The 17,548-nt window shown below is 46.8% G+C and overlaps 1 protein-coding gene across 2 annotated transcripts in view; it reads left to right on the top strand.

Annotated features, from left to right (window-relative positions):
- Positions 1–17,548, top strand: part of LOC116946645 (V-type proton ATPase subunit H-like) — a 115,061-nt gene that overhangs the window by 63,298 nt on the left and 34,215 nt on the right. For both annotated transcript variants that reach the window (XM_032961764.2, XM_032961763.2), the window contains exons 10-12: positions 11,337–11,405; positions 12,825–12,934; positions 14,447–14,572. In XM_032961764.2, the coding sequence (XP_032817655.1) occupies positions 11,337–11,405; positions 12,825–12,934; positions 14,447–14,572 (305 nt within the window). The remainder of the gene's footprint in view (positions 1–11,336; positions 11,406–12,824; positions 12,935–14,446; positions 14,573–17,548) is intronic.

Raw genomic sequence — 17,548 nt, 5'->3', positions numbered from 1 at the left:
TCTTTGTGATGTTCTACACGTGCTGTTGACACGAGTTCCCTCCACCTCTTCCCGATCTTTCGCCGCCTTCTCTGCTGCTGTTATTCATGAATCTCATTGTGCCAGGTCTCTGTCTATGATGCCTCCCCATCTGCTTCTCTGTTTTTCAATTTTGTCATCCGTGTGTCATAGAAGAAAGGTAATTAAACAGTCTGCCGTCTGATGGATGAAATAAGTTTTCGAATCGTTTTTGGAGACCCACAGTAAAAGAAAAACCCAACACTCCTGATGGGATCCAGAGCAGATGCATGGGGGCAGAGTTGAAGCTGTGGGACCAATTAGCCAAGAGGGTCAATGTCAATTAACCAAGAGGGCCTACGAAGGTGAATTATTGAGAGGTTATATCAAACAATTGTCCTTCCTTGTCCAATATATAATTTGCTCTCACTATTGTTATCGCGCAAGGCTCTCAATGAGGCTCGATGTGTCACTGACCGATTGTAGCGGTGACTCGCCACTCATATGTTGCTATCTCTACAGATGAAGCAGTTTAACTCCGGGGTCGTTTTTTTATTCTGCCAAATTTCGATCGTGACACCAGCTCATGCGGCCTCCTCTTTTTCGAATAACGTCACGGTATTGTGTAACGTTCCCTCTGCGAAGCAGGCAGGTACGCTCTTTTTTTGGGTGGGAGGGGGGTGGGGGCAGGGGTTAATACAGCCACAGTATTAACGAGGGCGGCCGGTGGGCTCGAACCACGGAGATGTGCGAGAAGCGGCGAACCGCGCTGCCGCGAGGCCACGTCACCACAAGTCGACACCCTCCCCCACGCCCCACCCTTGTCTATATTGCCTATTATCGATATATTTTGTACTATATATATTTTTAGACCGACGTTATTGACGGTGTTTTTTTCAGTTTTTGTTTTTTGGTCTTTGTGGTGCCACTGTCAATGTAGTATCATAAAAAAGGAAAAAGATAGTCTAAAAGCTTTGCTCTGTTTTCTACAGCATGGCTTCATTCTCAAGCAAGCATTGTGTTAAATCCTAAAATTGATCTACTCGGATTGTCTGCAGACCTATAAACAGTATTACAGATTAAAATATTACAGCTGAGATTAGTACACTTCATACTATTATTGCTATATGTGAGAGATGGCAAGGGCTTGAGGAAGCCTTCATCTCAATCATCATCATGTTCATCATGTTAATGATGATGATGGATATGAGCATTGTGCAGGCAGATATGTCTATAACAATACAAATTCGTAGCTTTCTGTGTCGATGATTAGATCTGTCATCCCTCCGGCTAAGAAATTCGATCGTTCATTTAGTCATTCAAAGGTCCACGGGGGTGAGCGCAATAAATCCTGATCAATTCTGGCACGTAGAGCTATAGTGGTGATCTTCAATAGGCTAGTGGTGGATCGTCTCAATTTCCGAAGCGAATTCTTACCCTGATGGACGTCAACGCCGGTTTGTAGCGGGGTGGTGCGACTCGCCGCGTCATTCCAGAACAAGCCGACGCCGCATCTTCGCTTCAGATCGCAGTCGGGACACGAGCTCGGAGCAGGAGGTCCACAGAAAACCAACGTCTGCCAGCGCTGTTCTCCAGCCGCTGAGCAGCACACGTGGTGTCGTTGTAAAAAAAAAAATGTCTTTTGATTGTTTAGTTCCGGACGAGTTCCTTGGCGGTCGAGCTGAGCGGCTCGTGCTCGGGAAGGTTCGCAAGCGTTCAAATCGTGGTGTGTGTGTGTGGGGGGGGGGGGGTATAAATTGAGTATCAATTTGTGGGGAAAGTTAGACAGTGGTTGTGCTGTGGATAGACTCGAACACCACTGTAGGATTGCGGACTAACGACAGCGGGCGCAAAACAAGAGCTCAGCTCTCCAGCCGCTCAATGCCCGTTTGAGTTGGAAGTCACTCTGAAATATATATTTTTCGGTACTGATTTTGTGAGATGGAATTCAAAAGAAAGAAGAAGGTGGAACGGTGGAAATGTGGTTGACGCGCTGCACTGTCGACCCGGGGCAGGGCTGACATCAGTGGCGAGTGATTTCTGGAGCCCTCCATCGTTTACCAACCCACAAGGACCAAAGTAGTGAAGTTTGGTCAATCAACCCCCATGACTGGCATGACGTAAAAAAGGCCTTCCGCTTAGCAGTGGCCTGCCAAACTGATGTAAATGTAGATTTATAGAAGGGAAAATAAAAACACGATGCAATTCTACAAATCATCGCTGTTCTACATGTGTAAACTCAATTTTCGTATTTACATTTTTATATTAACACCGGAGTGTTGCTCGGTGGATTGTCGTTGCATCGTAGTATCATGACAGCTGGTGACAGCTTGTGTAGGCATTCATTCAGCAGTAGATTGCATGGTAACTGCTGCTGCTGATTACAATGAATATGTATAGTCGTCGCTAATGATTGTAGCATTCCCTACCTTTCCACCTTGCCATTATAAATATCTTAGTTTCACCTTTCGCATGATTCTTGTTTGGTTCCCACGTGGAGTAAGGGCATCCATTTTGCAAATGGTGCTGGCTGTGAATTATTGACAACCTCATTGGTGCTCAACAAGAAAGGACGGTGTGGGGGGAGGAGGGGGGGACATAAACATCACCTGATTGTGCCCGGGGATTTTGTTTCTCAATTTAGCCTAAAAAAAATTAATCCCGCGTCTCAAGAATGTGACTTTATTAGCAGCAACAAAAATTTAGAATAAAAATGGCGTCGTTGCCACGCGGCGATGCGAGCCATCGCACTGGATTTCCCCGACAACAGGAGGAGGCTGCGACCCCCTCCATCCACCCTTGCGCGCTTGTCAGAGGTGCGCACTGTGCGAGATGAATAGCGAGCTCCCCGGTGTGTGTGGGTGTGTGTGTGTGCCGTACTGATTTGGGCAATATTTGCATTAGATATCCTCAGAATCCCCCGGTGCATTCCCCTGAAATTCCACAGCAGGCCCTGAGCCCCTGGCTCATGAAGATGGGTTGCAAAGAGCAGAGCCAGTCCCAGACCAATTTAGCACGTTGCATTTTTATGTTTTAAAAAATTATTAACTAAACACGGTTTTTTTTTTACATTTTATTTTACACAGGTAAGGCCCACTGAGCTATATATATCTTTTTCAGAAGCCACCTGGCCACAAATGACAGCTCAACGAAGTGGCTTATCACGTGGAAATGTACAGCAGCGAAATACTCTAAACGCGTGATGTTGATTCTAAATGTTGACGGGAAAAACCGGAGGACCCGGAGAAAAATCCACGCGACCACGGGGAGAGCATGCAAACTAAAAATATACAGCAGGCGTCGTGGTCGGGATCGAACCCACGACCTCCTGTATACCAGGGGAGGTAGTTAACATCTCACCAAATGTATTTCTTTCGGTAAAGTCCCTTAGGTAGAAAAAATAGGATTAATTTTTTTCTACCTACGTGACTTTACCGAAAGAACCAAACAGTATGGATTCTTGCAGTCACGAAAGCTTCAAATTAATGCATGATTTATAATAGTTTTGAATGAGGCCATGTAATCATCTGGCCAAGTTTATGTTTTGAAACCTTCCTCCACCTGACATAACCAAGTAAATTAACGTATAAGGTGTACTGCACGCGCTTTACGCGGCAATTTTCATAGCTTCAGTTAAAAAATTTAATAATAATTCTCGGAACTAAGTTCGGCAATTAAACATAACGTTTTGCTTGAAACCGTGCCAAGTAACTTTGGGACTGAATTGATTACAATCTTGATTTGAAGCTTTCGTGACTGCAGGAATCCATACCCTTTGGTTCTTTCGGTAAAGTCACGTGGGTAGAAATAAAATAATAATAAATCACGACGTTTCGATCGTTTAGTGTGGCGATTGAAACGTCGTGATCTATTATTATTATTTTTCTACCCACGTGACTTTACCGAAAGAACCAAAGAGTATGGATTAATATCACAGTTTAGCATTAATTTTCATCACAATTCCTTTCGTTGATGTGGTTTGCATGACGTCGTTTGCAGATCACGTGATAATAATTTTAGCATAAACCAAACAATAAGAAAATATAGTAAAATAAATTTGCAATTCAACCGAAAATTTTGTGTGTGCCCTCTTGAACTGTCTGCAGTTGCTTGATGAGTCTGGGGCTCTCAACACGATGCGGATTTACATAGCAGCCTCTAACCGCATACCAAGACCATGCGCAGAAATAGTGGGAATATTTATTTAAAAAGAGAGAGATGCAGTCAATCATAGGCAGTGAAAAAAGGTGATTGAACAGGGGTAAGGAGTCGACAGCACGGATGGCCGTGGGATGTGAGTTTCAGTATGTCGGGGGACATTTGGGGAGAATGAGCGATCTCCCACTGAGCTAAGGTGGGCTGAGGGCTTCCACAGAAAGCTTCGTTTCCTGAATTGGAGAGTGTATGAAGGGGAGTAGAGTGGGATGAGATGGGAGAGGCAGGAGAGTGCGTGTAGTGAGGTGAGATGAGAGGATATTAGTATGCAGGGTTGAGTCCAGTTAGGACTTAAAAATAAATATTTCAAAGTGATTCCTTATTAAAATTATCTTGAAATTAATCGGGGATTTGATTGGGAGCCAGTGGAGAAATGAAAGTATTTGGGCAATGTGGTCTCCTTTTTAGGTGTCGGTGAGAAGCCTAACATTAGATTTTTATAGATGATTATTTACAGAGACGTCCCTAGGCTATGGCGAATCGGGGCGACCGCCCTAGGCCTCGCACTTTGGGGGTCCCTGCGCTTCGACATCACGGTGTCAGATGCAATACGGGGTTTGTTTGAAGGCGTTGGGGGTGTGCGCAGTGTGGATTTGCCCCGGGCTCCGCACCCCGCAATGGACGGTCCTGCATATTTATAATGTGAGGACGTGAGCGAGTCTCATTAGCATTGGAGCTGCTGCTCGTTTGCTGCTGCTGCTGCGTGGTGAGACGAGAGCAATGGCATCCCCCTTCACCACGGACAAGCGGAGCTCGGCCGTCGTGTGATTATATTAAATGTACGCAATTAGTGGTTCGTGTGCTACTGTGAATAATAAAATATATATATATTTACGGCCTTTTTCCAAGACTTTTAAAGTGTGGTCACAGTTATGTAACGTGGGGGGGGGGGGGGGACTCTGACATTCTCTGAGATTTGTTTGCAAACTTTTAAGCACTTTGAAGTAAAACCCTGCGGTGCGCGTGGTGGGTGTGCGTGTGGGGAGCGGTATCAGCAGACTGTAGGGTCAAGTGCTGTTAGCGAGCACCTATGAAGGCCGGCACGGCACAAGAGGGGGTGAGTGGGCAGCACCACGCCCGGCCGCCTTTGTCTCCCCGGTGGCGATGTTTTACACATCACACCAGGTACTCATTTGAGGCTGAGTCGACCTAGGGGAGGCCCAGGAAAGGTTTAGATAATCGTCACTGGTGGTGGCCGTGAGCGAGAATCGAACTCGGGTTGCCAGGTTCGTAGCGCTAACCGCTACACCACCGTCTTTGTCTTCGGGGAGCGGCAGTGTAGTGGTTAGTGCGCTACGCTACGAACCCGGCGTCCCGAGTTCGATTTCCGCTCACGGCCAAATGGATGACAAATATCTGTAGCGGTCCTGGGTCGACTCGGTCTCAAATGAGTACCTGGTGCTGTGTGTAAACATCTCCATAAGTGGTGAGACGAAGTCGGCCGGGCGTAGTGCTGGTCACCTACTTGCTCGTGTGCTGTTGCGGCCTTCATAGGTGCTCGCTCGCAGCACTTTCCCCAACAGTCTGTGAAAGCTATACGGGGGATCTTTCTTTGTTGAATACAAGTGGCGAGTCAAGCCAAGGAAGGGTACTGGAATGCTGCCCTCGAAGAGAATGGGGTCATTGTTTCATTCCCCCTCCAACTCCGGGGGAAATCAGGCGCGTGATGATTATCAGTGTCCCGTCAGTGTTGTGTCGTGTGGAGATGCAGTCAGACGTTGCCAACGTCCCAAGTTCAGTTTTAGTTTATTTTGAAGTACCCTGTGAGCCAAGAAGCACTTAAGTCGGGTTTCATCAATAAAAACCACACGCCGTTTCCGTGACAGACGTAACAGAGGAAAATAAATGAATAGTACAGATGAATATTTTTTTTTAAAAGGTAAGAAATTATGAAGTTAGCGTGGTGTGTTTTACCTTACTTACCTACCTAACCACCCACCCACGCATTCATGTCAACGCGCACTCGCAACGGCGTTATTGCAACTTTTGCGCGTGTCCCACAATTCCCGGCTACGTTTGTTACAAAAAAAACCGACAGAGAAGTATGAATGTATGTCTTCACAAGAATAACGCGTGCAGTATCCATCGACTGACTTGCTGATGCGGCTTCGATAGGTGGCGCACGGGGCACGATGAAATGCGGCAGCAACGTTTTGCTGAAGTTCACTTTGAAAGTACATGAGTTGATTTCGAAACGGATCAAATCTGTTGCTCACGTGCTCTTGTTAAGCTACCTATTCGTATGGCAATTGACAAAAAATGTAGAAACTAGTCATCAGAAAATATTTTCTAACGTAATTCTCACCATGCGCCGTGGTGTGGTGCATTTCTCTCTCCAACTCTTTTCACTCTCTATATATGTGTATGGCCTCTCTGTTTGTGTGCTTTGAAGCTTTCTCCAACTCTTCTCACTCTCTATATATGTGTATGGCCTCTCTGTTTGTGTGCTTTGAAGCGCTCTCCAACTCTTCTCACTCTCTATATATGTGTATGGCCTCTCTGTTTGTGTGCTTTGAAGCTCTCTCCAACTCTTTTCACTCTCTATATATGTGTATGGCCTCTCTGTTTGTGTGCTTTGAAGCTCTCTCCAACTCTTTTCACTCTCTATATATGTGTATAGTCTCTCTGTTTGTGTACTATGAAGCTCTCTCCAACTCTTCTCACTCTCTATATATGTGTGTGTGGTCTCTATGTTTGTGTGCTATGAAGCTCTCTCCAACTCTTTTCACTCTCTATATATGTGTGTATGGCCTCTCTGTTTGTGTGCTTTGAAGCTCTCTCCAACTCTTCTCACTCTCTATATATGTGTATGGCCTCTCTGTTTGTGTACTATGAAGCTCTCTCCAACTCTTTTCACTCTCTATATATGTGTATGGCCTCTCTGTTTGTGTGCTATGAAGCTCTCTCCAACTCTTCTCACTCTCTATATATGTGTGTGTGGTCTCTATGTTTGTGTGCTATGAAGCTCTCTCCAACTCTTTTCACTCTCTATATATGTGTGTATGGCCTCTCTGTTTGTGTGCTTTGAAGCTCTCTCCAACTCTTCTCACTCTCTATATATGTGTATGGCCTCTCTGTTTGTGTACTATGAAGCTCTCTCCAACTCTTTTCACTCTCTATATATGTGTATGGCCTCTCTGTTTGTGTGCTATGAAGCTCTCTCCAACTCTTCTCACTCTCTATATATGTGTGTGTGGTCTCTATGTTTGTGTGCTATGAAGCTCTCTCCAACTCTTCTCACTCTCTATATATGTGTGTGTGGTCTCTATGTTTGTGTACTATGAAGCTCTCTCCAACTCTTCTCACTCTCTATATATGTGTATGGCCTCTCTGTTTGTGTGCTATGAAGCTCTCTCCAACTCTTCTCACTCTCTATATATGTGTGTGGTCTCTCTGTTTGTTGGAGAGCCAAGCCACAATATTTACAATCTGAGTACGACGTTTCGCCAGTAATTACAACTAGCTTCATCAGGCGGACAGCCAGATTTTTAACGACACATTTATATTTACGCGATCTAACCCAACCCCCCCCCCCCCCTATTTTACGTATGATACTGGTCACGAAAGCCTACGACGTGTTAAACTACACGTGCATTTGTTGACGTCTTTCTGGCTGCCCTGTAGTGTTGCGAGAGGGGGGTAGCGGACTGCCCCCCTCCACTCAGACCCCCCCGTGCCCCCCCCCCCCAATGATCCGATCGAAATTCCGAATTTCGATCGGATCATTGGGGCTAGTAATAAATCGGCATTTTGCGACCCCCACTGCCACTGTGTAGCATATTATTACGTGCCAGGGACTCTATGAGATGATAGGACAATAGTCTGAGTCCATAATTGGCAATAAATAACGGCAAAGCAGTTACAAGTGACTCAGAATTGTGCGCAGTTGCGTCTACAGTCCACGACTTCCCTGAAGGCATCAGCACCTTCAGCGAGCGCGATGGCGATCACACAACACGGTTCGAATTCGACCCTCGATCGATGTCTGTGCCATCGCCGCACACGCCTCGAATATAAAGCAAGGGACAAGTCCTTACTAACAGCTCATTACTTACTAACAACTCATTACTTACTAACAACTCCTTACTTACTAACAACTCCTTACTTACTAACAAGTCTTTACTTACTAACAACTCCTTACTTACCAACTCCTTACTAACAACTCCTTATTTACTAACAACTCCTTACTTACTAACAACTCCTTACTAACAACTCCTTACTTACTAACAACTCCTTACTAGCAACTCCTTAATTACTAACAACTCCTTACTTACTAACAACTCCTTACTTACTAACAACTCCTTACTAACAACTCCTTACTAACAACTCCTTACTTACTAACAACTCCTTACTAACAACTCCTTACTAACAACTCCTTACTTACTAACAACTCCTTACTTACTAACAACTCCTTACTTACTAACAACTCCTTACTAACAACTCCTTACTTACTAACAACTCCTCTATAATTTTTCATTGCTGGAGGGGTTGCCCCCCCCCCACCTGATAATCTTGGCTCCGCCATTGCCCACAGGTGCTACGATGTAGTTACGATGTAGCTCGTTTAACATTGGCTATGTCGTGCCCCCCCCCCCCGATGTATGCATATGCCCCCCCCTAAACAAAAATAATCATTAGCGTCCTCATTGTGGAGAATACATATGCAGAGCTACACATATATTAACTTGTGTCTCTGCACACGAAACAAATAAAAGTATCCTGTACACGACCCATCGGGTCCCACAGCCTTCTGGAAGTGAATGTCAGCAAGCATTGATTCGGCACAAGAAAACTCTGCACCGGCTTAGAGGTACAGTGTCTCATCAGCAGAGTCTGGCTTGCTTAAATCATTGCTGGCGAACTGCGAGATGTCATAGGCAAGGACCCTCTCTTTAAGATATGGCTTCCCAGTTGCATGGAGCATTATATAATACATAATTCAAACATATTCATTATTGTCATTGTGGAGACTATAAATAACGAAACAGATCAGCAGACAATACGTCTCCTTCACAAACCTGTCTCTGCACACAAATCATCAAAAACATTTTTTTTTTACACAACCCCATCATCGGCCTGCCTTTCATTCTGAGAGTGAATAATTTTAGCGGCGTTGAACTCCTTTGAACGAGGTCACACTTGTGGGCTTTCCTTGTCTCGCTTGTCTGGGGATCTTGGCAAGGTGCACCCAGGCACGAGCCACAGAAAACGTCCTGCAGTGCCGCGTTCCCCCCCCCCCCAAAAAAAAAACTTCCCAAACGTCCGCGGCTTTTCCGACCACGCTTCCCACGCCCGCCTGCGTTGTAGCCTCGCCCGGGCCCATCTTCCTTTTGCCAACAAATACGGCTCCCATGTCCGCCTCGAATTCATCACCGCTTGTTGATGATTGCGGACCAAATGAAATCGGGGCACGGAGAAAGGAAATCGACCGGCTCTCTCTCAAGTGCGCTGATAAATGTACAACGCAAACTACCAATCACAAAGCGGTTTGGCCGAAGTTAATGGTGCCCATCCATAATGCCCCGTTTTTCACTCAGAATACGTGACGGTCGCACAGAGATACATATGCAACTGCGGAGATAACTCAACGGCGAGCTCTGAATCGCGTTATAGACTCTGCGATGTGCTCTCAGGCCGTACCACGTGTCCGATGTTCTGCTCTGCTCGCTGCTGGGAGGTTGTTCATTTCATTTCCTCAAGGAGCTCCCGGCTCAAGCAGTGAAACGTCGGGCATCGTGCCAAACAGCACGTGGTATAACCCCGAAAGTACATTGGAGAGCCAGAGAGCCCAACCACAACAATCCTACGTGGTCATATCTAATCTTCATTATTCATAGATTTAATAAATTATAAGTGCTTGTTGGTCATAGCGGACTCATTCTGAAAATGTTTTTTTTTCTGCAGTACTGATGAGTAATGTCTTTTAATTATTTTTGAAAGATCTAGTGTATTATGACGCCTCAGAGAAAACATGTAACTCTTTCTCCATGGTTAATCTATCCGCAGTTAATTTTATTATGAGAGAGAGAGAGAGATCCTGGTGGTTTTGGGAGGCTTTCATCAGAAGTGGATTGACCATGGCTGATGATGATTTTAGGATTGCGCGTTGCATATTGGCATGTTTATCATTGAATGCCTAATTGAATTTGCTCCTACAAATATTAATTTAAAAGTTAAAGTCTTGCTTGTTTTTGAAAGCGTTTTTTGTGGATACTTTTTATTATAGGATACATTACAACTAATGAGCTATATGCTGCTGTCTAATTAACATAATTAGCCCTTGCTTTATATGAAGTATTCAGAACACCATGCATATTTAAAGCGATATTTGTCATATAACGGAACATTAGCAAAAAGTTTTCCTTCATGTAGTTGAATTTTGAGTGGAGGAGTAAACATATTAATGATACGCCTAGCAACTAAATAATAACAAAACAGTAGCTCTAAAACATGAATTGTTGTAACGTGGTCTTCCAACAGTCATTCTAATCGTTACCGTCATTATCATCAGCCATGATCAATGCATTGCTTCATGAAGGCATCCAAAAGCCACTGCCGCCTCTCACTCTCCTCCAATGTTATAATCCGCCCAACACCTTTGCACACGAGCTGAATTCATCGCTCCATTGGATGCATTTCGCACAGCGCCAATGGCAGTTAGCTGCAAAGGTTAAAGGCGCAGCCCTGCAATTGCTCATTGACTCCATTGGTGACGGAAGCGCCTCCACTAAAGTTGAGCTCTTAGACATCTCGAGTGCATGGGGCCCACTCTTCCACGCTTGCCAGACATTTCGGAAGAGGCGGGAGTACGCACACTTTACCCCACCACACGCCACCTGTCGATCAATCAATTGTGGCCTTCCCAATTATATCTTAAGTATGTTGAACCTCTTTCGCACCGTACGTAGCCAACCGCGCTAATCGGAGGTGCAGAGGAAGGACAACAAACTACAACACACACACACAAAGCGGCAGTTCTAAACAAGTGAATTGTTCAATCGAGAATTAAACAAACATTAACACTGCTCGGTTTGAGACCGAGGCTTCGGCCGGGCAGCGGGAGTGAAGAAACTTGGTGGCACGTGAACGCGATCGGTGATTCCCCGGCGTTCGTGTCTCTGCAGAACATGCTGTCGCAGGCGGTGGAAAAGGAGACGCGCCACGAGTTCGCTCTCACCATGATCCAGTGCAAGGTACGTCCAGCTCCGACCCCCCCCCCCACCACCCCCCCCCCATTGCTGTCCGAGACGTTCCGCCGTCTCACCTTTAACGAGGGGGGAACGTTGTAAGACATTTCTGTGTCGTATTGTTAGTGCTGTCACTTTGTTTCTTTATTGCTGTGAAACGCACAAGCCCCGTGCAACGCGTCCATGGTTCGTTTGGGGGGGAGGAGGGGCGGGGGGTTGGCGGGGGGGGGAGGGGGGGAATGGTCGTTGGTGCCCTCCCTGTGGGGGTCTTCCATCGGCGGGGGGGGGGGGGCGGTCCTGCCACGGAGACGTTGCTGACATTTAATTATCATCCTGTACCCCCGTCGTGCATAGTGGAGTCCCCGACTCGCATTCGGCCTGTCTCTCCTGCCTCTCTATTTATCCGCTGTGAAGTAGGCTCATTGCCCGAAACGTTGCCGTAGTGTTATTGGCGAACGTGCTGAGTTTTTTTTGTCGTTGTTGGTAATTGTGCTTGTGTGTGGGTTGGCTGTATCTCTCGTCTGGCTGAGGAGGCACAGAAGAGGCCTGGATCTCTTTTCCATGCCGAAGCATTTTTTAAAAAAAATTGACTCCCAATTATTGTTATCACCATGCAGAGCACAAATTCGGACGCAGTTGCAATCCTGCTGTTGTCAATTTCTTGGCTGGATCTCTCAGTTCATACCTCACTGCACCCAAGATAATTCAACATAAAGCAGGCATTTGCATGTTTTTTGCACACATTTTTAAAACGTTGTTAAACTTGCATTTTCGACGTGTGTATTGTGAGGCTGAGAATCCGTTTTTAATTAATTATTTTTTGCGAATATTGACTACCTACTCGTGTGCGTGCATGCGTGTTTTCACTGAGTCATGTAGCCCGCATGCCCAGCCACCACCTGCCTAAACAGCTTAGAAGGGGCTAAACGGGCGCGGCACGGGCTAGAGAAGAGATGGAGTGATGTGGTACAGGGGTACGTGGAGCTGAGTGGATTTGCCGATGACTGGTACCAGCGGTGTCAAGATCGGCCTCTGTGGAGGCGGCTCCTGATGGACGCTACTGGGCAGTGGGAGGCAGTCGCCCTCCAGCAACAACGGAGGGCAGAGGAGCGACGCTCACAACCACGAGCGGAGCACCTGGTGGCTAAAGCACAGCAAGTTGGCACAATAGGGGGCACAGGTGGTGCATCAGCCAGTCATCTCAGTTTAGGCAACCCATGGCACCTGGGTCTGTCCTGTGAGCTCCTGCCAGCGGACATTCGACACTTCACGTGGCCTTAACGTGTACATAGCCTGGCACAAGCGCCGTGGGGACGTCACCGCCACTTAGTGGCGAATGACGGTTGCTGTTGTCGTTGTTGTTGTTGTATTTTCCCTAAGTCGACTTTCACCACCAACGTTGCCCGTGCTCGAACCGTTCACCAGGTGCTCAAGCAGCTGGAGAACCTGGAACAGCAGAAGTTTGAGGACGAGGACGTGGTAGAGGACATCAAATTCATGCTGGAGAAGCTCGGAGAGAGCGTGCACGACTTGAGGTGGGAAAACGGAGCGAGAGAGCAAGAGAGAGACAAAGACACCCTCGGGCAGGAGATGGAATGAAAACGCTTTCGCATCGGCGATGAAGATGATAATATTTTACGGTTTTCGATATTGAGATCGTAAAGATTGCAACCGTGCAAAAAATAAAAAAAAGCTTGTGCAGGCAATAAAATAAAAACAAGGAAACTGATGCCACTTAATAGCACAATTATCTCTGCTCTCTCAATTTAAAGAGCACATTTACATTTTTTGTGAATATTGTCGCTCTGGCGCTCACTGACTGCACTAGTTACCAGCAAAATTGAAAAAATACTTCACTAGAATGCTGTTCTGGTGTCTCAGTGCCACTGGGACGCTTGTCCAATCTTGCCAGCATGTTTTCGTGCAATAATTTTTTTGTCAAATTACTTTGAGGAGCGTCAAGATTGTGTTTAATACGGAAGGGGACCTGAGGTGCAACTTCCATAAATGTTTTACGAAGCACCTTGGTTCTGTCGCCGAGTTATCTGGCGAACCCAGAATCGCTCTTCGTGACACTGACAGAGAGCCTCGCGCGGACAAATCTATCACCGTGTCTTATGACCTCCCCCCATATGCACCGTTAACGTCCCACAAGGGCGTCGGTTCGAGATGACATTACGACGACTCTGCTGTTCGCAGGAGGCCCTTTCTTCACACATGGACCCCGTTGTTGTTTGGCTCTAAAACGAAAGGCCCCCCCCCCACTCTCTCTCCTGGTGTAACTTACAGTGCGAGGCAGGCGGTGGTGTTGGTCAATGCGAGTGTTCCAACGGTGAAAGAGGTTAATAATAATATTATTTTGTGTTGGAATATTTGCGCTTGCGGGTAACACTTTTCAGAGTCAGGGTTAGACACGAACACATTCTTATCGTATTCTCTCGAAACGTAACTAACGGGATGGCGTGGTGGCACATTGGTTAGCGCACTGCGCTACGAACCCGGCGATCTGAGCTCGACGCTCAGTCACGGCTAACATCGGTGACGAGCGGCATCTGAACCGGTCCTGCGCAAGCGCCCCCCTTCACCGATCAACACGGCGTCGGGAGGTCTTCATCCAGCAGCAGATTAATGAAGAATTTAAAATGATTTTTCGTATGAAACAGACTCAGAGAAAACGGTGGTTGGTGTCATTCGAGGGTCTAAAGAGGGATGGTCGGTACAATTGGAGGTCGACGGTTCGATTCAATCTCCCGTTGTGGAATTTTTTACATTGGGAATATTTATTAAATTGCCTCCTGCACCCCCCCCCCCCCCCCGCCGCCACCTCTGTCCAAAATAGCAGCAATGGTGTCACCGCAAGGACGCGTGCCGTGGGGGTAAAAGTGTGGATATTCCCTCCTTGGCCGAAGAACGTCCGGCCTAGCGTGCAAGAGTGGGCCGACGGTCCACACGACTCTTCTGGTGGCCCTCCCAACCAGCAGCAGTGGCACGAGCAAACAGCCGCAGGGCCCACTCCCTTACCTTCGCCCTCGTTCTTGTTTTGGCAGCTCTTTCGACGAGTACTCGGCGGAGCTGAAGGCAGGCCGCCTGGAGTGGAGCCCCGTGCACAAGTCGGAGAAGTTCTGGCGCGAAAACGCCGCTCGGCTCAACGAGAAGAACTACGAACTGCTCAAGTGAGTGACGGGCCGAGCTCGCACCTCGCCCCCTCCCCCCCGCGCCCTCCCCTGCGTTTGTGCATCGTGAGGGGCGAGGGTGGTAATGGGGCAGAAGATTGCCTCTTGCGATGGCCGTGTTGTGTAGTCCGAGTCCTTTTTGTTTTGCTGCCAGCTTAATGTCGGTGATGTAGTCAGGTGCTCCACGCAATTGAATACCAGCTGTCTGCCCAGTTGGCACGGGGCGCTGTGTGCTGGGATAATAACTGTGGCGGACTTGGCCATCTGCGCTGCGGGGGACGGTTTTAGTTGGGCCAATTAGTTGGCTTCATTTCCGATTTATTTGAGCACAGTATGCCAGGTGCCCGGCACTGCACAAATATTGTGCTGCTGCTCTTTGCGAATGTTGTCGTGCCAGAAACTTTGACGGCAGGAATACCTTTATCCTAATTGTGCAAGGCCATCGCGGCTGTCTTTCTGTTCCCGAGGTTAGCACTCAATGTGCATGTGGAAAAGAAGGTGTCAGGTTTCGGGTGTTGTGCCTCTCCTCTCTACGTGGATGCTTTTTTGTGTACAAGGCAACTGCGGAGAGTGTCGTTCTAACGTGTTAATATTTACAGGCTGCTCAAGACTCCCCCCCCCCCCTCACCTCGACATTGTGACTTTCTCTCTCTCTCTGTGTGTCTATTGACTGCGATGCATTGTTCAACCCAGTCGGCGAGCATCCGGTAGCTGTCAAGGGGTTTTCTTTAAACTCGCCGTGCCTCCAGATTAACAGGCAGACGAATAAGAGCATGAGACGTGACCACAAAAATAACAAACTTGAATCTTGAGTGGCATCTCAAGCTGCCACGTTTAAGCAAGTCCGTGCGTGGTTTTGTGTATGTGTGTGTGTGCGTGTGTCGTTAGCGATCGTTAAAACTCGAAGAATGGTTTCAAACTTTCTGAACTGGCAGCTGCTGCTTCTTGGTGACAGGCTTAGGTCGTGGTCTGGCGACGTTCTTTTTAAAAAATTTTCCCCAAGCAAAAAATACTTGAGTTAAACGATTAGTTTCATGACGAAACATATATCTACGTATAGTTTATGGAAGATTGCGCGTGGATTAGTTCATAAAATAGATTGCTGCCAGACTGTTGAGATATCGAAGGCAATGCCAGGGACTGCTGCAGCAAGCACTTGGAATTTGAGTAAGCAGGTTACGAGCAGCGTAAGCCTTTCCTGAAACCAAACGGATAAACTGAATTTCTGCGTGTAGGCGAAAGCATATTGCCTAACCAGATGTGTTCGTCCATTGCTGGTAAATCATTGAAATGATTGATCCAAACATTGAAACGATTGACTACTTAATTTGGCCTATCTGATCAGTGTGGAAGAATAGGCCAAATACCTTATAGAAAAGTTCCCTTGAGCTTTCTGAAGTAGAGGTCCTTCCAACAGCAGTGGCATGCACAATACATTGCAGTGCTGTACCTTTAACTTTACTATCAAGCCATAATGTATACGTGAACATTATAAGTTAGTTATCTCATACATGTCAACCCATACGGTTTACCACATATTCTTGTTCAGGGAAATTGAGTTTTCAGCTCCGTACGGCGTACAGCCGTTTCAATACGGGCAACATAATTTTTTGTCTATTTGTTTGTGTTTCTCTCTTGTGATGGGACTTTGTAGGATGAACGTTGAGATTTATAAGGGGCACGGGGTGACCAATAAGGTCTGAATTGCTCTGTAATAAGGTAGGGCACTGATAAGGGGTTGACAGGTATGTTATCTACCTGAATATCAAGATGTCATTATGGGGAGAGCCGTTTGTGCGATACCACTGGTAAACAATAGTTGGAGGGAGGAGTGGTTGCAGTGGCTCGATCATTGTGCTATGGACCGCGGTGACCTGCGTTTGATTCCCTGCATTGGCTCACATCAGTGGCTCAGAGTGACATCCCAAGCTGAACCGGTCCCCAACTTCATAAAATCTCACTGACCAAAGTGGTGAATTACGGTAACAAATAATTGCTGACGGACAGCACGAGGGAGGCCTTACCCAGCTGTAGATCTGGAAAATGGCTGTTAATTGTTATTCATTCATTTATACAATATGTGTGACAAAAACATGTAATTAACTAGCATTAATCAATGCTGGTTGAGCAATTAATGCTGATTATTAAAATGCATTCCCTCTTGTGAGTGGTAAATAATGCATATTCATGTGCACAGCGAGCACCGCACTCCCAGTGATGATCATTTATGCGGCTTTCATTTATCACTATGTAACACAATTCTTTTTCCTGGGTACTGTGTCATTTTTCTAAATTGCTAATGCTTAAAAAGTATAGAAAATGGCCTATTATACCACACAAACTTTGCTTTTGTGACCAGGACTTCACGTGAACGAAAGACACAAATGCACACCGCGCTTTCTCATTGAAAATCGGTACGTTTCAAAATATCGCTGTCCTGGTGCAAGTGCTGTTCGCAAGCCGGCAGGGCGCACGAGGTGGTGGTGCCGGCTGCACCACACCCAGTCAGGTACTCATTTAAGGTTGAGTCGACCAAGAGAATGTCCAAAACCGGGGCTCACAGTCGCCACTGATGTTAGCCGTGGCCAGGAACCAAACCCAGGGTGCCAGGCTCGTAGCGTCGTGCGCTAACCGCGTAGCTACCGGTTCACCCACGCATACACACGCATGACTGCACACGTACACACGTACACACAAATGCTCACTTGCAACTAGAACAGCAGAATGGATTTAAAAAAAAATCTATTTAACAATCTCAAGCGACGCTGCTGTGCTATTAACGGCTAGCACACTGGACTTACAATCGAGAATGTAGCCGGCTCGAATCAATCTGCCGGCACGGCAGTTGAAACGGCGACGCCAGTTTCTGGAATCCCCGCTGCCTCTGAACAAACCGATGGAGCGAGTGGATTGGACCGGTCGCGAACGATGGGGGCAAAAGTGTGGCCGGCGCGGAAGAATAGGCCGACAATGAGC

The sequence above is a fragment of the Petromyzon marinus genome, chromosome 27, assembly GCF_048934315.1.
Source record: "Petromyzon marinus isolate PM22_M1 ecotype Great Lakes invasive population chromosome 27, UKy_Petmar_22M1.pri1.0, whole genome shotgun sequence".
Classification (NCBI taxonomy): domain Eukaryota; kingdom Metazoa; phylum Chordata; class Hyperoartia; order Petromyzontiformes; family Petromyzontidae; genus Petromyzon; species Petromyzon marinus.
The sequence above is the reverse complement of the archived record's forward strand: the minus strand, read 5'-3'. Positions and strand labels throughout refer to the sequence as shown.